Consider the following 24,845-nt stretch of genomic DNA (forward strand, 5'->3'; position numbering starts at 1 on the left):
AGGAGCAGGTGTGTAGTTTGGGGGCCTAGAGGCCCACCTGACCTTGCTGTCTTAGAGCACCCATGGCCAACTTTGGTTGGGGCAGCAACTTCAGTACAAGGATGGCCTTGTTACAGTGGTCCATTGATTACTAATCTCACAGTTACTACTGCAATGCATTGCATGTGGGGCCATACTTGCACCTGGTTCAGAGGCTGCAACTTGTGCAAAATTTAGTTCTTAGGTTGCTTAGAAAGATCTGCACTGGGTGCCTAAGTCATGGTTTTGGGGTCTCTAAGCAACTTGGGGCCAGTTGTTAAGATCATCTGAGGAGAACCTGCTGGTTGTTCCATGCCTAGTGAAGTGTTACTTGGTGACAATGTGAAAGCAGGCATTTTGAGTGATAGCACCCACCCCATGGAATGCTCTCCCTTGGTTATTTCGTGGATACATTAATGACTAATATATGCATCTTTAACATTTATAAGTTTGCCCCAGCTGTCTTGGACTCTTATTTTTGACCACTGCTCAGTTTCGTAATGTACGGTTGAGTTTTGTTTTTAATCTTATCTTTTCCCTAGCTTCTTGGAAACATTATTAAATGTTGTATTTTTATTCAGCAGTACAAACATTGATTAAATAATCAATGTTTAGTCATTATTGTGTATCTGATTCCCTCCTACTTTTACCTTTCTGGGCTCTAATTTATTGAATCATCAAATGAAACATCTAGCCTTTCAGTTTTGAGGACAATATAATACAAAAACAAAATAAGCCAAGTTCGGTTTCATAAAAAAGAAATTTAATGATATTATTTACAGCCTCGATACAAAAAAGGATAGCCAAATACTTTACAGTTCCCCCCTCTTCTGATCTTTACTATTTCAAAACAAATTAAAATCATGAAGTATGCCACTCCATCAAAAGTGATTCCATCCTGTCACTAATAAATTACCAGTCTTAATCACCTGATTCTATAACTCCGTTGCACATGTTCCCATATTATTTAACAATTATCGATAAAATTATCCTCTGCCTTTTATGCTCACACTACATTACCTGTCTGTTCTCTACAATAGTTTCCTTGAGGCTGTATTATGCCAAGGTAACTTTCACCCTCAGGACTGTAGCTCCAAAGGGTGAGAGCTGGGGAACCTTGAGTACAGAAGTCTCTCTCATGCCTACCATTGATATTTCTACATAGGCACATTTAGACTCGTCTTACCCTTGTCCAGCCTTCACCAACCTGGTGCTCTCCGGAGGTTTTGGACACCAGCTCCTGCCAGCTGGAGCTGATGGAAGTTGTAATCTAAAACATCTATAGGGCTTCAGGCTGGAGGAGACTGCCCTAGGCAATATATCGCCTTCCTGATCACTGGGAGCCTGTGACCCTCCAGTTGTTGGACTACAATTCTCGCTACTGGTGCTCAACCACAAGGTCCCCACCCCTGTACTATGAGAGGCACGTGTGATTGGCTTCCCAGCCTCTACCCAAGCCAGAGATGAGACTGCAACCACATTGCTCAAGAATTATAAATTCTAGTGCTTTCATATAACCATAGCTTTAGTTTTCTCTGAGATACCATTTTCTATTTATTAGCTACTTTATCGCTTGGGACTCCTACATGCCAGTCCTTGATACTACCAGCAGCACTACAGCTACAGCAGCCTTGGTTGACCATCTCCACATTATTCTGTTGTCATTAGGCACAATCTGCAGGTAATTTTCTCCCTTTTGGGCCTTGGTGGAAAAAACAACAGCGTGCTTACTGGCTTGAGCTCATTTGGTTTAAGCTTCCCAGACTCTGCAGATGTTAACAAGCATGAAAGGGAAGATGCAGAGGCAAACATACTGTGAGATCTTCAGCATGTTTATCCGGAATTATGTCCTACCCAGTTCACTAGGGCCTCTCCTAGGAAGTGTGTTCAGCTTTTCAAAGCAACTACCGCTGTGTGCCCAAACAGACACAAAATGCCTCTTTAGACATAATGCAGAAACCTCCATGCTATCCTTTTCACAGCAAGCGAGTACTATGGGATAGACAGCCTTGGTATGAAGTACAGAAAGCAAGAAAAGTGCAGATGAGAAGCAATTGTACCAAAAGGCATTATAGCATGCACATGGAAGAGAAGGTTGCCACTCACCGTACAAATTAAATCAGAATTCATTGGAGGCGTGACGTGGAGTGTGAAGTACCATAACGACTCATTTAACTCAGTCCTTCCTGTACCAAAGGCTCTGAGAATAAAGCAAATTGTTTCAGAAAAAATCTTGTCCTGTTGTTGTTTGTTTGCTTGTTGTAGAAAAAGCGGGGGGGGGAGACCCACGCTCATAGTTTTAAACTGGCGTTGGGGTCCACACAGGCATTTTGATTCGGCTTGGATGCAACCAGTACACTAGGACTTTCAGAGATGGTGCTGCTGTTGCCCTCTTCACCAAATGTAACCCAGTGGCTGAAATCACTTGCACTGGGGAGTTCCACATCTTTTGGAGCGTGTGTTGGGCTGATCGGCAGCGGTTGAGGGATTGACTGATAAGCAATGAAGTCAGTCTCCAGGTCTAAAAGACTGGTGCTCCCTCTAAGAAAGTCGTCGTCTGAAAGCTGCTGGTGTTGCTGCTGGAGGCACATGGGTGGAAGAAACTGCAGGCCGCTAATTAACTCTGAAGTCATGAACCTCGAAGGTTTGGAGTCGTCGTCTATCGGGCTGGTCATGGCTCCTGCTGCTGCAGGTAGAAAGGGCTCACTTGGAGAAAGTGGGATGGAATCAGACTGAGTGTGAGACGGATTATTGTTATTGTTGGAATTAAATGTTAACCCCTTGAGAAACAGGCTGTCACTGCTCTGGAGTACTTGCAGATGAAAATCGGGAGGGGCAGATTTCTTTCTCCTCGGTGGAACTCTTGGAGCATGGGTAGAATTCTGAGCAGGAAGACAAGAGCTCTCCTCCAGAAGACGCAAGGCAGCCGGGTACCTTTCGCTGCTCCTTCTCCTCTCAAGGATTTTGCCCGGGGGGACTGTTCTTGGCTTAGGAACAGGGGCTGCTCTGGTAGGACTTCTAGCAATGGCTCTAGCCTCAAGGCAAGACTCTGGCAGTGCAAAGGAGAAGTGACCAACAGATGGCTCAAACTGCTCTTCTGGAGAAGGAGGCTAAGAAAAGGATGTCATAATGTCAATCAGTTGCTATTCAACCAGCCCCATAGTGATTAAAAAAAGAGACAATTGCACATACCCACCCCCAAAGCAAAGCTGATATATTCTTGACAGAGGTAAGATGGCCTCTAATTCTGTACATGCAGCATTCTAAAATCTTGATATATCCATTTAAAAATGTGCTAAAAAGCTTCAACATTCCGGGGAAAGAATTATGTCCTTTCCATGGCTCTTATTCCTCCTGCTAATTATGAACTCTGTCTCAGAGTGCTAACAAGCTTTGAAGCCAAAATATGGCCATCAAGGAAGAGGAGGTGCCTGCATGCTCAGGTGAACTCTCAAGTTTACAGAAGTACAAAAATCTTTTCTTAAAAAAAAGAAAATCTGAAAGGGAAATCCCTCACCCCCTTAAAAAACAGACCAGTGAGGACTGTGCATGCTTAGTATCTAGTTGGAAAAGATAAATAGGCTGCGGTGGAGGGACAGAACACAGCTCAGTTGACTGTGGAATAGCTGAACATGAGTTAGAAACTGACTGGCAGCATTGACTCTAATTTATTTAATTTATTTTAACAATGTGTAACCTACCCTTCATCCAAAAATGGCATTTAAGCTGCTAAAAATACTGCTTTTTTTGCCCCTCCCCTGCTGCTGTGGTGGTGCGGAAGTACAAAGGAGAGGGGGCAAGAGCAGGGGCAGAACTAGCTCCTCCAGCACCTGGAGCGGCGCACATGCTGTGCACCTGGGGGCAGGGTGGCAATGTCACCCCCCTCAGGGATGAAACCCGGGGCGAACTGCACCCCCTTTCCTCCAAGGAAAGAGAAAAGCCAGCTGAAAGAGAAGGCCATAAAGCAAAAGGAGTAAGTAGGAGAGTGGAAAGTAGACAGGGCCATCTATTTCTCTCTCTCTGTTGACATTTACTTATTCTCCCTTTTTCTCCTTTCCCAAGAGAAATGGATACATAAATACAATCTAGGTGATTTCCTGGTTCACATAGAAAAGCTGTTTTTCATGTCTCCAGAACAGAAGTGAGAACTTCCCATAAAAACCCAATGGAGAAATCCAAGGTCATAATGTAGCTGGGATTGAGGAAGAGTGTGTCCTGGCTATTCATCTCACTCCCTATGTAACCCAAAGGTAGCAGTCTTCTTTCTCCTTGATGGTACTCTGAGGGCACAGTTTTGGAGATGAGGGGACTTTTGAAGGCCACATACCTATTAACTCAGCTCAATGACAAGTTCAATTGCAAACTTCTACCGACTGCATGTGCAACCCCCAAATTTGCCCTCTGAATATTGACTGAACCCTGCAGAAGCATCTAATGGAGACTTACGCATCCTGGCTTCCCTCCCATCCTCTGCAGGGGTGCTGGTTTCTTAGCAGCGGGAACTTTTGGTGCTGGGCGCTGAGGTATGAGCACTGGTGGTGGTTGCGGGCTGTGAAGTTGTGCAGACTTTGCAACACCAGGGAAGCTTTCAGATTTAGTGACAGTTCCTGAAATGGGTGCCAAGGCTTCCTCCGGAGTTACTGAAATACAGAATTGTAGAAATCTACTTATCCTAAAAGGTTTTATTTGCCCAAATAGTCTTATTCGCATCAACAGATCAGTTTGAAAATGGAGCAGTATGTTCAAGTTGAAACAAAAATACAAGCAGTATTTTAATCCAAACTGACAGCTCCTCAGGTTTCACTACAGGAAATGAGAACAGCAGTGATTAACATTTTAAGATGGCGCCCAAAAGAGATGTTTCTTAGGCATGTTTATGTAGCTCTGAAAAGATAACAAAGAAACAGATATTATCAATGTTCTTAACTGAAATTTGTTCATGTTACCTCCTTTTGCTTGCATCAGGCATCTAATCGCTTCCTCTGCTTCCTGAGGGGTGGTGGTTTTGATCTGCTTGACATTATATGGCTTGCTAATTCCAGTCCGTGATTTTGGCTTACAAAAATTTAAAGGAAAACAAATAACAGATGGAGTGAGCCAGAAGAAAATCATGCATATGCCACTTTATAAAGCAGAGTATAAACAGGGAAGTAGGCTTAACATTTTCAGAGTGGTTAGTTTTTGCCTACCAGGCATGAATTAATGTCAATAAATCCCTCTCACAAGAAGGAATACTTATATATGCTTCATCCCACTCTCCCATTCCACTATGCCCTTAGGTCTTCCAATAGACACCCTGTTTAAGGAGCTGCCACCACTTGGTGTGCTGATTAGGCCTTGGGCCGGTATGGGGAACCTGGTACCCTCCAAAAGTTGTTGAGTTCCAGATCTCATCAGCCTCAACCAGCCTGGCCAATGGCAAGGGATGATGGGAGTTGTAGTCCGACAGTATCTGATAGGCCACAGGTTCCCCATCCCTGATCTAGGGGCTTCACTGCTGGGGCACCCTAACCCCAGAACTGTAATATTTCTAGGAAAGGTCCTATACAAACATGTTGTTTCTTTACTTTACCAAATTGGCAAAGGATGAACAAAGGATGGACTTTGCTGTCATATATTGGCAAGGTCATGCTGTGTGAGATGCTCCTGAAATGACTCTTTCTAGATGCATGCGCCCATGCATGAGTGTTTTTTCTGGCTGCCCCTTTAACATCTTCATCCCACAGATAATGGTTGTTATGCAACTTCAGCATCTCATAGATGACATTGGAGATTTCAAGCACAATGCACAAAAATAAATAATACACTGGGTACTTTACACATCTGATGTGTCTGTTGACTTTTTAATATTTTTTAAACATCACAAACAATTTCAACGTATGTTGTATATGCTGCCTTGGATGGATTTCTATCCAGAAAGGCAGGATATGCGTAATTGTAAATGCACTGTTTTCTTTTTCGTCTCACCTCTTGCCCTCCACCAAATGACTCAACAATTGTGCTGAACTACTCACTGGTTGCTGAGGTGCCCCTGGAAGAAGCTTTGCAGTCTGCAGGATGGAACACAGAGAGTGGCCTCCTGAAGAGATGAACCCATCTGATGTGGATTTTTTAACAGATACTCCAGCTGGAGGAGAGACACATGCATTGATTTCTGACATTTTGCACGTGCGTGTGTTTAAAAAAAAAAAGGAACAGTGAAAGCACTACAGTTCAGCCATTGATTTAAACAATTCTGGTCCTTGGGGCAGAATTCTGCCCTAAGCTAATAAATTATTTTAGGTGGAATCTAGCATTGTGTGAGCAGACTTTGCCATCTTTTCTTCCCCGAGCACACCCTCAAAACCTGTTCCAGGATGCAGGGGGAGGAAGACAGTGGTGGAAGTCCCACTGCAGAAGCCCCTTCTGCTCATGCAGAGCACTGGATACAGCCCTTGTTTGCTCCAGTGGTCAATGCTTCAAGATAGGCTGAGCTGCATCTGTACTTGGGGTTCTTGCATAGAGTGGCATATGCAGCTTCCCCCACAGCAGCTGGTACTGCCAGTAAGTCACCAGATTGCTCTGCTCCAGCTGCTAACCCTGCTCCTCTCAGCTTAAGCTGTGGAGTGACAGCTGTGGAAGAAGCACACAGATGCATCTTTCACATGTGAAATGGTGTCCTGCGGTTTTGCTCAGCAACCTGTCTCCTTACTGTGCTTGCATTAGTAGGCACGGTTCAGCTGTGTGCATTAAGTAAAAAACCCGCACCTTTGCAGTCATGAATGAAGAAACTTGTGGCACCTTAAAGGTTAATAAATGTATTAAGCCATCATAAATTAGTTATCCATTAAGTTGCCGCAATTCCGCTGCCCTGTGGAAATCCCTCCCATCAGATGTCAAAGAGAGAAAACAGTTACAAGCAGTGCTATTTTTCTAGAAAAAGAGGTGCTGGAAGACATCTGAAGCCCTGTATTTTTAATACTTGATGTTTTGCTGTGTTTTCATATTTATGAAGTTGCCCAGAGTGGCTGGGGCAACCCAGTCAGATGAGTTGGGTATTAGTAATATATGATGATGTTGTTGCAGCAAAAGCTATGACCCCCTTGAAAACTGTTACAATTGTCTTTTGCTATGGGCATTATTAACTGAGTTTCGCCCACTTGGACAGTACGTATTACAAAGCATTTGGTAGGATCTTTCCATACAAAAGCCACCCTTTTCTATCAGAGCTTAGGGAGTTAAAAGAAAGAATGGGATGCAAAGGCAGAACGTGAGGCCAAATATCAGACAGTTAACACCCATGCACATTTACTCAAACATTCTACAGAGTTTCATGGGTCATGCTCCCAAAGGAGTGTGATTGCTGCTTTTTTCAGACTAAAACTGCAAAGATTTATACAGCCAATGACTCAATCTTATGTAAACTGGGCCAAGTTTGCTACTGGGCCAGGTTGAAAGTTCTTAGGCTAATTCACAACCTGGGCCCAAAGTACCTCAAGGACCATCTGAATGTTGATGCTCTTCCTTGATCATGGAAATCATCTGATGGTGGTTCCCCAATGCCCTGAGGTCCAGCTGCCATTTACCAGGGACTGAGCCTTTCATGTGGCTGGTCCTACCCTATGGAATTCCCTGACAGGAAAGGGTTGGCAGGAATCATCCCTGCCTACATTTCCTGAAAACTCTGTTATCCAGATAGGCCTTTGAAACATGCATTTCTTTTTCCCAACCAGTTTCCATTTATGTTTTGAGTCTTATTGTAATTTTGTATGTTGTCTTCTGCCTTGCAGTATTTTTTAATGAAATGCCCATAGGCATAAATCTCACTGGCTTCACCACACTCCTTCCAGTGTACTGGCTATGCTGTGGCTTAGAGAAGCCAGCAATCCAAACACTGTTTTCAGCACAGAGGGAGAAAATGGAGCCCCCCACCTGGAGGAGGAGGTCGCTGTGGTGGCTGAGGCTGCCGAGGCCTGCCTGGGACAGAAAGAGACCTGCTCGGGGAACGATGGCGAAACTCCCCACCTCCGTCCAGCTCTTGTTTTGGTTCAATCAGGTCAGCATCATCTAGGGAATGTGTAAAAATCATTTAAAAATAGAAAACAGACCAATGCAAGGGAAAAAGCCATGATATCAAAAAAGAAATGTTTACCCATCAAAGAAAGTAAGCTGAGAAGTGAACCAAGGGAAACTTCCCAAGTGTTCAGTGACTCAACATTCAACCACCCTCTTCTGTCAAGCAGCAATGTATCAAGCTTCATCAACTGCTTGAGCTGTTTCTCCCTCACATTTTTGGGAGAATGAGTTGCAGGGGGAGTCCAGCTAGCAAATGGTATGCTCTCTTAAGCACTGGGCAGAGGTTTCTGAAATTTATTTGCTTTCAGTGGCATGGAGTTTGGGTCACATGGTTTGCTCTCAAGGCACAGTGAGACAGAGCTTTCTAAAAAGGACCGGATGTATATTCAGTGCATATCTAAAAGGCACACAACATACATGTGGTGTACCAATGCCCTTGCAGGTCCCACACCATGTGCAATGCAGGCTGGGATAATGTGATGAAAAGCAGAGGCAAACCAACCAGGTGACTCCAGTTTGTGGTCATGGGAAGCCTAATACCAAACAATGAATTCAATATAGATTGAGATCAAGTGACAAAAGGCGATTGAATATACCTTTCTATATGAAGGACATATTGAAAGAAATAAACCCATACTTATATTTTGCATGGAAGTATGTGTCTGTGTTATATAAATTTAGTTCCTTCATTTTATTATTGGTTTGTTTTATACTAATAACAAAAACATTGTTTTTTCCTCTGTGCTGCATAATATAGCCATGGATGAAAAATACTTTGTTCAGCCAGTTTCAGTTCAAAGCTTGTAAAAAGTCAATAAACAAAACACATGCACACACATACACTTGATTGGGCTTGACTCAGATAATGAGACTTAACAAGGAACCATTTTTTCTCTGGGAATAATGACAATTTTAACTTGGTCAGCAAGCCACACCCACAGTGTAACTTGTTCATGGAAGCCAGTCTCAAAAGCCCAATCACTGTGCTTTGAACACACCAGTTGTTTAGTTAGCCACTATCCTATAAAGATGTTACCTTTATACAGATGCAGCTTTCTTCCAGGATGGTGAGATTTGTTTGCATGTACCGTGGATGCCACCATCAAACATTCAGGCCCATCCAGCAAATCGTCCACTGCTAATGCCACTTCTGTCGTTAGAGGTAAATGTGGTGGCATGTCATCCAAATCATCATCATCATCGATATCACCTAAAGCAAAAGATATAGCAATGGAAATATTGGTGGGGAACTGGACTATCTGTTCTTGGTTCTTACTCTAGTTGCAATTTGTATAAAAAGGAAGCAGGAATGTTTAAAAGTGAGGTGTAGTGGCATTTTCCTATAAAAAGGATCAGAGGGCTGTGAGGGGAACCTTTGCACATCAATCAGGGCTTTTGAACCCCTCTCCTGAATGTAGCCCCATCACATCGCTTAACAAAGCTCTTCCAAAACACTTTCCAATGCAACAAGAGAAGCAGCAGAAGCAACAACAACAAGAAGAAATAGGGAAATCCCTCTGCTAAATGCCCATTTCTTTTTCTACAGCTGTCTCTGGCAGCAAGTCTCACTATAGGAAGTACAGTGAAGAGGAAGGTTAGCAAATAAGTGTTGCAGGACTGAATCACTGCTCACTTTCCTGATTCCAAAGGTACCAATCAAGAGCACACAGAGAGACTTGCAGAGAAACTGAGGGCTCACACATCTAGCTACAGTCCATGCCACAAACCTTCTGATTCATAATCTAAACTTGTAAAATCAAAATTTTCCTCCAGTAGACAGGAGTTTGCTGTGGGTGACATGGGGGCAATGCTGTCTCGTTTCCTAGTGATTTCCTCCTGAAGGCCCTTCAGCCAGTCCTGGGTTTTAGGCCAGATTTTCACTGTCTTGCCTTTAATCTGCATTACAAAAAGAAAAAAAGGAAATTGGTTAATCAAATCACTATGCACAAACGAGACCCAGCCTTCAAAAGAATGTAAACTGAAAGCCTAGTTCAACAGATTTAAGACAAAAGCTGTCAGCTAAATATTCTAAAGAGTAGGTGGAGCTCTTGACTGGCTACTTTTGATAGCTGACATGTAGAGGGAAGATACTATGACATTTTCCTCACTCTTTCGTAATACTCTCTAAGGTTTTGTTTCGTCTTGGTGGTGGCTGAAGTATGTTTAAGTGCCATTTGCACTGTGACGCTGATGGGGAACTAGCCCTGGTTACATAAACGGTACGTTGCCTACTCTCTAGAAGCTATGGAATAATTATGCAATTCTTCAGTGCTGTATCGAACTGCTTACTTGCCTAGTCTAATCTGAACTCTGAAAATTCATCTGTAAAGTAGTACTGCATGCCTCTCCCTCTAAAGAAAGTTGGTCATTTATATATGCCCTGCATTACCGACTAATTACACAGCACATAAGAGTGTTTATGTTAATGCTAGGTAGGGGGATTTAATTTGTGTGAGTGTTTCCTGGAGAAATTTGACCTGCTTTTCAAAGTCCAAGTGTGCATAGTATTGACTTGATCCACCCATATTCACATCACTGACATCCTTAAAACTGAGGATCCTTGAAGTTCAGCCTACAAAATGCCACTCTCATACAAAACATAAAGACAATGAGTCCTGTGGAAAATTAAAGACTAATGGCAATTAAAGACTGTGGCAATGGCATGAGCATCTAGTGAAGTAGGCAAGTGCATGCTGTAATAAATGTATTTAGTCTTTAAGGGATGACAGGAGTCTTCCTTGTCTGACTAGTCACATCCACCAGCTTATAGTTTTCAGAGATTCTCTCTGGAGCTTGTATTAGTAGCTGACTTTTTTTTAAAAAAAAAAAAAAAACAGTCAGCCTGAAACTACAAGCTGGTGTTCAGGGAAATGTCAGTTCCATATTAAAGATGCGGTCCAATGAGGACTGTAAAAATGCCTGGCATTCAAAGAAATCAAAGAGAATAGTAAATGTCAGCTCTCTCGCCAATAGCCATTTAGGTACCTAAAATAGTGCAGGGAATTTTTTATTTTCCTTACCTTGGCACCATCTACATCAAGAACTTGAAGAGCAGACCTGCTTTCTGCAAATGTTACAAGCATCTGGCCTCCATTGATCCTGACAAGAATAGAAAGAAAGAAAGAGGTGGTCAATCAACTGTGCACATGCCTATTACTTCCTGCATTTAGTCTTGTGAATAATATAATTGCCTCCAATGCTTTTAGGGCAGATGATACTAAATTTCTCATCATGCTCATTCAGAGTGAATGATTCTGTATCTGTGCCTAACTGAAAAGCTGGTGTAAAGAGATAATGTCTGATATGTTGTTTCAATCACATCTTATGTTCTCACTCTGTGCTTAAAATTAGAGCAGATTTAAGCTGAAATGGGGAAGAGGGGAAGCATGAATAGCTTAGGTGACTTCTTTTAATATTTCTTAGGTAATATCCAGATTGGCTCTGGCTGTTGCTCCCCAGCAACTGGTACATTGCCTCTGAATCTGAATCTTCTTTGTTTTGAGATGTGTACATTATATGTGCATATAGCTTTCATGACTTGAAACTTTTCATTTTCTTGATCCTGTATCCTTAAATCTGCCACAAGTGTTGCTGGGTATCTAGGAGAGCTTATTGAAAGGGGGCTCAGCACTTTTTGGAATGGAGTTGTACTGCCATATACTAAAGACCACATAACGTTGATCATAGAAAACATGTATTATTTCTCCTTTGGCACACTTCAGTGATTACTATGATGATACACTCACAATTGGGGTGACTGAAGGGTGGTAAAAGGATGAGTTTTTTCAAAGCTTCAGCACAAAGCAATAGGAATTCTATTCCATGCTGATGATCATGACAAATAACTAGGTTGTGGGATAAATTCTGGGGCAAGGATGGTGGTGCCTTTTGACTATGTGCCAAAGGTATGCAAATTTGTTAAATAATGTGAAGATCCAATATGGAGAGGAGGCTGCATTATTCGCACGCATACACAATGCTCAGTGTATGTGAGGAGAAACAACAACACATTATATCAGAGTATAAAAGCTTTTTGTTTCAGGCAGCCAAGAACGCAGTGTTCTGACCCACCTGTGTTTGAATTAGGGTTAAGTCCATTCAGCATAAATAATTCAGAAATATACCCAGAACGCAAGAGAAGTGTGTGCATTTTTAAGCTGACGCTTTAGTTTGCCCTAAGGTACTACTTCAGGGTAAGCTGTCAAGCTTGTCTGACCAATTCTCTAGAGGAGACCACTAGCTCTCAGGAGCCATTTCGTCAGATAAACATACAGGAAAGCTGACCTGCCATTTCCTAAGAACAATGGCTCAACTTTTTGGTCTACTTCACCTTCCGTTGTTATGGCTTTGATTGTTGATATTAACTAAAAACAATGCTCAATAATATGTATTACTTGGAAAAAGGATTGTGGCACTGAAATATCCTCTAATAATTATTATTTGTTGTGACATGGACAAACTTCCACACTTCACAGAACCTCATTTCAGTCACAGGAGCAAGAAGTTATAATCCAAGCCATTGGGGTGTAGATATTTTTATGAGAATATTTGTACCTTACAAGTACAACAATGCCATAAGTCTCAAAGATTTGCATTAGTTCAGTACGCAAGTCCTCTGGAAATTCATCTCTCTCTTCAGGTGATGGTGTCTGCAGAGTCACCACTACGGTGGCATCCAGAGGACCCTGGAAGGATGACACTTCCTGGAAAACTTTCTCCCGAGCCGCCACATCAACTTCTTGTACTTCTACTTCCACGATAGCTAAAACAGGCCTAATCAGAGAAATAAGAAGAAAGAGATGGGTGAGGGAAACCAATTATTCCAGGGAAAATGAAGAAGTAAGAAGACGGAGGGAAATGTTGACTTGTTATTAAAAATTGTTGGCACAATCAAAGCAATTGGAAATCAGGTCTGTTTAACACACATCGTTTCATTGCTTGGTTTCCCAATATATCTGATGGGGCAACTTATGCAACACTTTCTTTTATTTAAAAAAATAACATCTCTGTCCACACAATCATATAAGAATCTATACAAAGAGTTGGTCAACTGGGGGAAAGCCTATAGCCATAGGAGACTGATGGATTAAAGGCCTTATTCTTCATAGTGGCAGACCAACTCTAAAAAGACAAGACAAAATTCCCTCCTCTGTTGTTGTCAAGTACCCATCCAGAAACCACTGTTACTGACAGCAACTTCCTAATGGCAGGGTAGCCAGAGGGAGGATTACGTGTGTCTGCAAATGACATATAGTCTCAGCCTACAGGTGTTGTCTAACAGGCAAGATTTCTGTCTTCTGATATTTTTGTGACATTTTAGGGAAATGCAGATACTAAAATTAGTGAGAAAATAAAAAACAGCAAAAGTTATTTATGCTTTAATTATTTTACAAAGGAAACAAATCAAGTGTAGAATCAAAGCCTGAAACAAAACATTAGCTTCTTTCTCTTTCTTTCTCCACATTTTTTCATAAAATAAAGTAAGCTTCACATGTTTTCATTCTTAAGATTTGCCATCACAGACTATCTCCTTTCCCCTCTGGGCACCCAGTGAGCAAAACAGACTTTCCATGATGCAGCAAGATGGTGGCACAAGATTACAACCACACAGCAGGTGTGGAGTCAGGGAACCAATTGCAACCATCGGCTGGGTCACACAGGGATAGGTGGAGGGGTAAAATTGCATATGGGGTTGCCCATGTTGTTTGAAATGCTTCAGTTTTGCACCAATCATTCATTGATCCAGAATTATGGATTCATATGACAATTTCAATCAGCTGACTGGCTTCACTGACCATTGCTACTTGCTTTTTGGTGTTCTGATGACCACATAATTTTTTTTATGAGAAAAGGCTCTAGGATCACACTGATAGCATAGGGTGCCACAAAGGGCTATCTGGGATTCCTCAGAAACTGTCAATGCTGCACACCTAAGTGGACAAATGATTTTGTGAGCATGAACCAAGCACACACTCCTTTATAGTGAATTAGGTCAATCTCACCAACTATCGTCTGCTCTGCCTGGCAATGGCTCTCCACAGTCCTGGATAATTTCCTCATAATCTTTTTTTAAATCTGTGATCTTTTGAATTAGAGATGCTAGAGGCTGAACCTAGGACCTTATGCATGTTTTGCATGCTGCTTTCCATATGAGCTACAGAACCATCCTTTACTATGCAACAGTACAGAAAAGCATGACAATCACAGAAACAAAAGCATCTCTGCCATTTCAGAGGGGTTATGCTTCTGTTGTTGTTACAGTACCTGTGATCGCTTGCTTGGAGTTCAGCTCTTCCATAATACATCAAGGCACCAGGAGACCAAATGGGTTTGAATTTGGTTTCTGGACTGAGATCAGTGTCAAAAAGATTGATCTCTCCAGCTTGCAAAAGAAAACAGAATGCAGTTTCAGAATTTAAAATCATTAGAGCAAACGTTCAATAAAATGTTGGGACTTCAATCATTTTTTATGGTGGCTTATAACTTATGTGGCACCCAACTGTCAGGACACAAAATATTATAATATATATTATTTTAACACATGAGTACTGCAATGGTATGGGCAACAAAACACAATGCATTGATGGTAAATAGTAATTCATTTATGTCCATACAGGGTGACTCAAATGGTAAGTATGGCAATTTTGAGTTCTCTGCCCCACAGAGGTTCCAGTTGACACAAGAGGATTTAACTTTGGTACCCGTCTATAATTAAGCTATTACAATACATATCTTCATTTCATGATCCAAAAAGAAGTCTATGAGACTTTTAAAAAACTGAAAAGATCCTACCCACCCGTTTTATGAATAGGAAGTTTCTTCCTCCACCAAAGTACTCTGTCAGTCCAGGCTGGAGTTCTGCATTTGTCACTTGTATCATAAGCCTCTGAGCCAACATCGTACTTATATGTTGGACCAAAATTAATAGTTCCTTCATGAAAATCCTTAAAGATCTATAAAACAAATCACAGGTCATCTAAATCATGGCTTATTATGGTGCCATTCATACAGTATTCTTTCTCTTGATATAAAGCAGATCTCCACCATGTAGCTCTAAGCACAGATAGCAGCCTGATTACAGTTATACCTTGGGATGAATACGCTTCAGCTTAAATATTTTTGGGTTGCGCTCTGCAGCAACCCAGAAGTAACGGAGCGCGTTACTTCCGGGTTTCACTGCTCACACATGCGCAGATGCTCAAAATGATGTCACGCGCATGCGTGGAAGCGGCGAAACGCAACCCGCGCGCACACAGTTGCGTCTTATGTTCACTTCAGGATGCGAATGGGGCTCTGGAACGGATCCCGTTCACATCCAGAGGTACCACTGTACTTGCATTTTTAGCAAAGTATTTTTGCTTATGTTATGTACTTGAATAAGACAAAAAGGCAACTAGAAAAATAATCCCATTAAAAAGTCATTATAATCCTGTTTGGCCATTAAGAGTATAAATTTTGGTTGTTGGTTTTTTTTAAAAAAAAATCCAACTTTTCTAACTTCATTATTATTTTACTATATTCCCCCCCCCAAAAAAAAACCTGTAGCTAACCTACCTTGATAATTATTTCATAAGGAAGGTAGGATTAAAAAAAAAAATCAAACAAAAGCAACCAGATGTACACCATGGACCTCTGGCAGCACAAGTTTTAAAAATATCATTGTTTATTAAATGAATAATCACACTGCCTTCCACTGCAAAACAGAAGGTGGCCTCAATAGTGTCCCTAAGTAGTCTCTCATCCAGACCCAAAGCTGTTTGGATTCAGCTAGGTTGCTGCAACATGTGCATTCAGATCAGGTTTTGGGCATCTGCTTCAAATAACTAAAGAGCTTTCGGGTGAATATCTCTTTTACAGTAAATGCTCTTTCAAACAGCACCAGTCCCCTTACTTTTCCACTGGATTTCTGCTGCTGCAGTTGATCAAACTCCAGGAGTGTCTTCCAATCTTGTCGTTTGAGAAAATAAAATACTTCTTCATAGGTCAAGTCAATGCGGTAGTTAAAATCACCACACCAGAACACATAGTCATGGGAAAACATGCTTCTTCCCTGTTTGTGTGTGAGAGAAAATTGTATTTTCAAGCACAGATTAAACAACAGGATATTAATCTTCCTTATTTCTGAGTGCTGTTTTAGAATTTTCTTCAGAGTATGGCCCATTAATAAATACTGGGCACTATGTTTCTTGATACAACTTTGATCTTTAGTTTCAGTACAGGCCACTATCTTATACTGAAACAATACTGATCTTATAATCTGGCACAATCACAGTTAACTAAGATAGCTCAAGCGCATATGCACATCTGTTTTGATGACGCATGCTTTTAACTTGAAAAATGTGCTTCTTCCAACAGAAATGGCCCACACAGAGATATGAGGTGCAATGCTAGCTTCCTGGCAGGGGTGTCCCTGACATTTACCTGGAGGGAAATGGAGCGGTGGAGGCATTGGTTCAGTACAAGTGCATCGGTGGAGCCAATCCAGTGCTCCTGCCAGTGAACCTGCCCCACCATGCCAACCTCCCTGCCATTTCATCCCTCCCACGCCTGGTAAGTGGCAGCAATACTGTTGCCAGGAAACTAGTGTTGTTGCTTCCACCTCCCCAAGTGAGCCACTTCCTGTCCACCAAAGCACAATCTTCATATTAAATGAAGGTGAATTTGCCCCTTAAAACTATAGTCTCACACTACTATAACTATAAATTGAAACCAACTGTAATAAAGATTTACTACAATTCTCAACCAACAAGCTTTTGTTTAGAGTCCATTGTTTCGGCTAAATTTAAATGTTTGTTATAAAACCAAGCATAACAAAAACTCAAAACATACCCAACAAAAATATATGCATTCCACATCAAATCGTGTCTGCAGCTATAGTATCACTAGAGGGCACTGTTAATATGGATATATTTTGAATACAGATGTACAAGCTGCTTCTAAGCATGGTTTGCCCAAATTCAGGCTATATTTTTAAGGCTTCGGAATCAGCAGCTACCGATATCCTCACACACACACAGAGATAAATGTCTGTGCTACATTCCCTGAATTAAGATTGGGGAGAAAGGAAAACGGGTGGAACTTTACACCCACCCGCCCCTGAATATATTCCTTTTGCTCTGATAGTTTTCATGGGTGAGAATTCAGCACAACTCTAAATAAAACATTTCAAGAACCTCACCATTGGAAAGCTCAGCTTCTGCGTGATCTCTTTATAGTCCTCATTCCGCTCTTTAACCTGAGACTGACCAGCAGTCAAGTGGCTGCATAGAAAGCATAAGCTGGTGCTATGAAACTGAAAACGGATGGCAACTGCTCCTTTATTGCCAGCTTTCCCTCCCATTCCAGTCTTCACTGTGTCCACTGCTACATCCCTGGGCAGGAGAGAACAGCCAAAGACAAAAGGAAGCGTTTGCTAAGGAAGTGTAAAGGAAATACATAGAACAATAGGCACAGTAGACTGTCACGAGGTTGGATGGTCTTGGATGCTTTAGTTGAGATTCCTGCATTGCAGGGGGCGGGACTGGATGACCCTTGGGGTCCCTTCCAACTCTACCATTCTATGGCTCCATGACTAGCAAAGAAGGATCCTGTGCAAGCCCTGCCAAAATGAATGAACATGGAAGGTCCGACGCATCTACATGGGCCTTACAAAAGAGAAACTGCCACTACACTGACTTTATCCAGCTCATGTATTTCTTATCTTGATGTGATGTCACAGAACTACACTCCAGGTCTCTCCATCTAACACCTGTGACTGTCCTGTGGCCACACCCCTCAACACCCCTGCTTCTGACCCTCCTTGAGTGTTTTTGTCTGGCTGGACTGTGTTTTGAACTTTGATAATGCCTCTTGCTTGCGTGTATGAAGGACGGAGCAGGGTGTTTGTGAGTGTGTATATCTGTGTGCATAGCAACTAGCCTAGCATACAAAGGTAAACTTTACATTCATTGCTCTGCCCACTTCCGCCTCTGGCTGCACACTCACCAGTCGTATGTGGCCACTGGGAGATTTCCCAGAATAAAATACAGCCAACTCCCCTCACCCCAATATATTTTGACCCATTTTTCACCCATTCAAAACTTCAAAACTCTAAATCACATTTGGCATAACAGCGCTTCTGAACCTGGGATTTTTTTTTTTTTTTAAAGTTTATTAAGGCTTAGATGGAACAACTGCCTTGAAAGAAATATATAGAATTAAACAGAAACATTATATATATTTTTAATTTTGCTCACGCGCCTTTGTTCATTCTGCCATCTATCTAGCCAGCCATATTCAAGATGCATGCCATTAAGCTTGCCCTAAAATATAGTTTCCTTAATGGAGGGCATGTCCAATTTGAAGACATATCAATAAAGATTCCAAGACTCACTGGTTGTACTCTGTGAATTATTCAAGCAGAATCCAATTCAAAGGGAGCAATTCATCAATCACAGTTCCTGCCCATATTCTTTGAAAAAGAATGGAGTCTGCTGCAAGAATTACAGTTGGTAACAGGATCCCAAAAGCAGAATCCTTAATTCAGTGGGTCTTACTTATATTTAGGATTTCAGGCTCAATCACTGATTATGAAAGTTTCTTTTTTTTAAACAAAAACAATGTGCGTAATGCAACAGCAGCATGAGCAAGAGTGAGTAAATTCCCACTTAATAATTATTTCCCTTCACTTTCACCAAATTTGCAGTGAAAGAAGACTTCTACTTGCTCCCAGTTCCCCACTGCAGGGGATATACCTGATGAAGGGGACATGGAAAGGTCGTACAAAGATGAAGAGGCAAACACCAACAAGCTGTGCTGATGTCAACAGAATGTATCGATGTGTCCTGGAAAGGGCTTTCTGAAGCTGTTCTCCCCACATCTTCTTATTAGTTGTGCTGCAACAGGTAAACGCAAACGTTAATTGCAGTAGCAGGAAAATAGGTAGCAGGATAGGGCATGAAATAGTCTTCACTGGATAAAACACAGGGTTAATTCTAGAGCTTATAAATGGTACCTTATTGATAACTCAGGGCTACATCAACACTATCATGTTCATACAGGATACACCGGTCTTACTCTGCTCCACAGCCCCTCTGTGTCTCCACCACTTCAGGCAGATAAGACAATAATAGACCAGTTTCTAACAGAGATTCAGATAAATCAGCATTTTTCATTTCATTCTCTTTCTGCCATGTTTGAAAGGCTGCAAAATCATAGTTATTTATTGCAATGAATAAAGCCCATCTGAGTGTGGTTCACGTATGAATGAACATAACTTGATTATTCAGCACTTGATGATGTTCCATTGAATGAATGAATGCAGTTTCCATTTAAATTTATTGTGCTTGAATTGATATGAAAGATTTATTTGTGGTGATTCATCTTTGAAGGCTCATGCATGCATGACAATCATCACTTGATGCCAGAGTCAACAGGTGATAAGCATACATATGTGAACCAGCTATTAGCATTTTGTGAATTATGCACGCACCACTACACAGAGTATAAGCAACTATGTCAATATATGATATGGAATATAATACAGTTAAATAGCTCAGTTTAAGCATACCTAGCATTCACAATATTCCCAGCATTTAATTCTACCATCTCTTCAAATCCCACGGCAAATATGTCGGCTGGACAATGGTCATCTATGGTAACAGGAGGGGGGCGGGGAAGAACACATACAAAAGTGAGTTGATGCTTTGTGAGTATGTTTCCTTTCCTAATGTAAAAACAAAATAAACCATGGTTATTAACCATGGTTAAGTGATTTCAGTGGTCAGCTGGTCAAGTTGAGAGAGTATGTGAGAGACACTAGTGCATTATGCTTGCTTTCTGTAGGCACAGATGCACATACCCAGCTTTTAGTAAAAATGCCCACTCACCCACAATGCAAGCAAGTATGATTCTAGAACAGAACAGGGTTCTTCATCAATGGGTTCCCATGTGTCACTGGACTGCATCTTCCATAAACCCCAGCTAGCTTAGTCATCGATTAGGGATGATGGGAGTTATAGTCCAATAGCCTGTCCCCCAAGGTTGCAGAACACTGCCATAGAGAAAGGCAACAGAACTCACAAAGCCCAGTATTATTTCCCATGTGGAGCTTTGGCTTTTTCTGTGGTGGAATGCTTCCCTCTATTATTATACTGTATATGATAATCCTAATACTGACTTAGATTTTCAAATATTGTTCACACATGCATGTTCATCACAGAATCCCCCTTTCAGACTTGTCTACCAATCAGGGGGTGAAATTCTGTGTTGTGCTCTTCCAAACAATCCATCTACACAAACATTGTAGCTTGCCAGGCGGAAAGATTCCTTCCCCTCTCCTCTTCTAGGGGTTCTCCTGACCCCCAAAACCAATTTTGGGGAAAGGGGAAGACCCATTGCACAAATGGAAGTCTTTGTACAGGGTTTCCACTGACAGGGCTGATTAGGTGAATCCCACCAGGGGTGCCTTAAATGTGAACTAAATTCCAGCTTTTTAGATGGGGTGGAAGTATCTTAGACTACGGGGGTAAAACTTATAAGTCCCTCACTTTGAGTGGAAAATATACAAATGCTGCATTTTCAGACTTCTCTATTAACCACATTATCTTGGACTATTTATGAACAAAACTAGAGGGTTCTAGGTGGTGTGAAAGTACCCTAACATTTTAATGCCCCACAAACTGAGTTAGAACAAATACAAACATAGATACATATGTATGCATGTATGTATGCAGAAATATGATATGTGTGTATGTAAGCACAAATACGCGTGTCACTGCATGACTAGTGCTCTTTGTTACCTTGAAATTCTGAAACACCAGAAAGCTTCGGGGAATCCAGTAACCAATCTGTTAACTCGCTGGTACCAAGGATATTGCTCTTAAACTGTTTGCCTCCATTTACATTCCAAGTCCCCATAGCAACACGAATTCTCTTGAAGTTTGTGAATTCAAACTGATGCTCTGACATGGCTTTCAAAATGCTAGGGGTCACTGATGGAAAGAAGGGGGGGAAAGGGGAGTGGGATTTCTGCCATGAAATAAAACGGACCATATGAATCATCAGAATACCAACATCTCTCCTGATAATAGCTTTTGTTGGCATGCCTTAAATCACTAGGGATAAACATTTCAGGCTATGCCACAAGCCACAAGTGATGCTCTTCCTCACAGTTCATAAGCAGGAACATGAACAGTTCGGGAGCAACTGGGCAGCTTATGAGGAAACGTTAAGCAGGCATTAGTGCTCATCTGCTGTTGGCCATTTTGCAGACTGACAGCGCAATCCTATGCATGTTCACTCAGAGGTAAACTTCTATTGTGTTCAGCAGCATTTATTCCCAATAAATATACACAGAATTGCAACCTGAGAATCCAAAGCAACCTATATCTATTTTTGTTCTTATGCACATAGCTGTATTATATTAAAAAGTTTTAAAATACATCATTAAGAGGAGTATGAAATTGTAACCACTAGAACAGGCACATTGCTTACTCAGATTCAAATGCCCAAGTGTCTGAATCAGTGGTACAGAAAGCCCAAATATATGCACTGGGGACAAAAACCCTGAACGTCAAAATGTGAAAGAAAAAGAGGGTGGGTTCATTGTCTCCTGCATATATGGTTTTAATTATTGGTGAAAGTTAGATGCTTGGATTAGCCTCGAATATAGCTACTTTCCCAGGTGTGTAGTTTCTCTCTCTCTCTGATGTTGTTTTACTATTATAGGTCTCATGCTGATGATCACCAGGGCAAGATGGTCTGAGCACATAGCACAAATTATGGCATGGCTGTACCAGCTACCAATTGGTTTCTATGTCCAATTCCAAGTGCTGGTTTTGACCTATAAAGCCTTATGCAGCTCAGGACCCCAATACCTCAAGAACCATCTCTCCCCACAAGAATCAACCCAAGCCTTGCATTCCTCAACAAAGGCCCCCTTATGAGGGAGGTGAAAAGGGTGCAGATGTTTTTATCATATGTGGTAGTCTTGTAGTGAGGTTGAAGCTTACTGAGAAATGATATATAATGAACTGAAAATGATGCTTAAAATAATGTTTATATTTAAAATCAGAAGCTTTTCTTTTGGGAATTATAGATGTAGAACTACCCAAACAGTATAGAAATTTCTTTATGTATGCAACTACAGCTGCAAGAATGTTACTTGCCCAAAAATGGAAAGAAGAAGTCCTGACGAGAGATGAATGGATACAAAAACTTATGAATTATGCAGAAATGGCAAAACTTACTGGAAGAATAAGAAACCAAGATAACAAACTTTTTTTATAAAAGAATGGAAATGGTTTATTGAATATCTACAAATTATAAACAGATAAAGACATTAACAGGATTATTGTAATAATCTGGGGTTTCAAAAGAATATATAATCAAAATGATGAATAAAAGAATAAGTTAAGTTAATTTAGAATATGCAGGAAATGATAAAATAAATTTAAGGAAATTGCAGAAAGAGGAGGAAGGAAGTTGATGTTTGAAATGTTAGAATTATTGTTAAACTACTGAAATGTATATAAATGATAACTATAAATAATTTAAATTAAAAAAGAGGGTGAAGGCATGAGTATGGGTCTTTTAAGTGGCAGCCCCTAATTGGTGGAATGCCCTCCCCTGGCACCATCACTAGCTGTTTATAGGCACCAGGCGAAACATTCTTATTCATCCAGGCCTTTGAATTTTTATTTTAGTGGGGTTGGGTGGAGTTGGATCTGTCTTATCTGTCTTTCTGTCACGGGGCAGAGTTGGAACTGTCTGCCTGTCTACCGATCTTTTACATATACTATTTTCATTGACTTTTGTCTGAGCTGCAGCTAATTACTTTACATACCAATACCAAAAAGAAAGTAAGTCAGAGCTAATTCTTACTTACTCAGCAATGCCGTGTGGTCCATGAGCATCCTCTCTTTTTCCGCTTGCTCTTCACTGTAGAAATCACCCATAAGCAGCAAGTCAATGGCTTCCTGTTTCACACCATCAAAAAAGTTTGACTGGATTGTCCGTGACACTGAGCGCGCCCCGTCCTTGAACTTCCCAACCTATATAACAAAAGCATCAATAGCATTCATTTAACTCACAGCGACAGCTTCCAAGAATATGACGATTATCACTTCTCTCCTCTACCTTAGCTTTTCCATCCAAGGCACGGCTGCCTGTAAAAATCCTACTTAGGTTGTGTCCATTGAGGGCCCACATTGCTTTATAAGACTCCAGGAAACGTTCAACTATAGGCTTGGAGTTTAATCCCAGGCTCTCTAGCTGAGTGAACAAAACCTGGATGAGAAAAAAGAGGAATAAGCCCGAGAGAAACAGGTAAGATCACTGCCCTCATCATATCCAAAACTTGCTGTTGGTTGTTACATTAAGGATTTTGCTCAGGATATTAATCTCAAAGCGTAAGAAAGAGCCCTGCTGGATCTGACCAAAGAGCCAAGCATCCTGTCCTCACTTTGGCCAACCAGATACGTATGAGAAAGACACAATCTTTCACCTTTTCACAAGATCGACATAATGCAGGCATGAAAAAGAGAGGGAAGGCATTCTGTATAATGTCTGGTGGATCACTCACCTCAAGTGCTATGAAGGACTGAACGGTGTTAGTTCGAGCCAGACAATCCAGGCAGTTGGTTCGCAAGGTACCCATCTGTTGCCTTCAAAAATCAAGTCAAAGAATGAAATGATTTAGCATTCCCACAAATCCCAAAAAACAACTACTTTCTAAACACCTGCTGAAAAGGGAAGAAGGGAAGAAGCAGATACATATATATGTAGAGAGTTGGGTTGTTTACTGTTAGCTTCCTTTGCCCCAATCCAGTGAGGATGCAACCTTCTATATGCAGAGTCAATGCACATCTGGAAGCTTGAAAAGGAAAGCACAAGCAATTGGTATCAAAGGGTTAAGACACTCACCGGAAACCTGCATGCTCGCCCTTGGTGAAGATGCCTAATTCTTCCCAATGCAACTTCAGCTGAGGCCCCAGCAAATTCTCAAGCTTCTCCATTTTCCCACCTTTTGCAAACTGGTGGTAATCAAAATTAATCATGGGTGTGTCTCCTGCATGGGATGATGCCCAGAGCAACTTCTAATTGCAAAGGAAAGGGACAGAGAGAAAAACCTTTTTGCAGAAAAATATACCGTATATGATAATATGCACTGAACTGCTATTGAACCATTTATACCTAATCATGATGCTAAGTTGTAAATTCAATAATATTCACTGCATATTTTAAAATTCAGTTCCCTTAGGTGTTTTTTGTTGTTGTTGCACTAATCAGTACCGCTCAATTTATAACCAAAACTAAGGCCTCAGTTAGACTGTGTGGGCCTGTGTCCCACACATCATGTGTCTGCCACATGATGTCACATAAAGTATTAGTATGTAGTTGTGTGTTGTCAGAATACAGCTTCATGCCAATATGTATTTTGTACTCACAACCTAAATGCCCATTCCAAAGTCTCTCCTATGGATTGGGAGATATGACAGAGAGTAAAAATTACACCTGCAAAAGGGCATGAAATAATGCAAAAAATAAAAATAAAGTTGTGATCCAGTTCACTATACCAGCTTGAAAGTATGAATAATAGCACATACTCAGGGTGCAATCCTGTGCTGAAGATATCTGAAGTGAGAGGCCATAGAATTCAAAGGAAGCTCTGCTACCTTAGCAAGAATGCAAGATTTGCTGCTGCCCCCCCCAAAAAAAAAAATACCAGCAGAAAACACTCCAGGTGCTCTGTCAGAAAGCCACATGAGGCCAAGTGATTATACTGTACATTT

At 41.3% G+C, this 24,845-nt stretch overlaps 1 protein-coding gene across 1 annotated transcript in view; it reads right to left on the reverse strand.

Annotated features, from left to right (window-relative positions):
* Positions 1-759: 759 nt before the first annotated feature.
* SYNJ2 (synaptojanin 2) overlaps positions 760-24,845 on the reverse strand; it is a 55,502-nt gene continuing 31,416 nt past the window's right edge. The window contains exons 8-27 of the mRNA XM_082217128.1: positions 23,977-24,149; positions 23,636-23,717; positions 23,191-23,340; positions 22,940-23,105; positions 20,853-21,044; positions 19,622-19,703; positions 18,807-18,947; positions 17,252-17,444; positions 15,965-16,123; positions 14,870-15,026; positions 14,338-14,455; positions 12,628-12,846; positions 11,094-11,172; positions 9,801-9,969; positions 9,110-9,283; positions 7,930-8,064; positions 6,033-6,145; positions 4,965-5,073; positions 4,465-4,658; positions 760-3,128 (exon numbers count right to left, since the gene is read on the reverse strand). Of these exons, the coding sequence (XP_082073254.1) occupies positions 2,310-3,128; positions 4,465-4,658; positions 4,965-5,073; positions 6,033-6,145; positions 7,930-8,064; positions 9,110-9,283; positions 9,801-9,969; positions 11,094-11,172; positions 12,628-12,846; positions 14,338-14,455; positions 14,870-15,026; positions 15,965-16,123; positions 17,252-17,444; positions 18,807-18,947; positions 19,622-19,703; positions 20,853-21,044; positions 22,940-23,105; positions 23,191-23,340; positions 23,636-23,717; positions 23,977-24,149 (3,624 nt within the window). The 3' untranslated portion in view covers positions 760-2,309. The remainder of the gene's footprint in view (positions 3,129-4,464; positions 4,659-4,964; positions 5,074-6,032; positions 6,146-7,929; positions 8,065-9,109; positions 9,284-9,800; positions 9,970-11,093; positions 11,173-12,627; positions 12,847-14,337; positions 14,456-14,869; positions 15,027-15,964; positions 16,124-17,251; positions 17,445-18,806; positions 18,948-19,621; positions 19,704-20,852; positions 21,045-22,939; positions 23,106-23,190; positions 23,341-23,635; positions 23,718-23,976; positions 24,150-24,845) is intronic.

Source organism: Podarcis vaucheri, assembly GCF_965113315.1.
Source record: "Podarcis vaucheri genome assembly, chromosome: 3".
NCBI classification, from domain to species: domain Eukaryota; kingdom Metazoa; phylum Chordata; class Lepidosauria; order Squamata; family Lacertidae; genus Podarcis; species Podarcis vaucheri.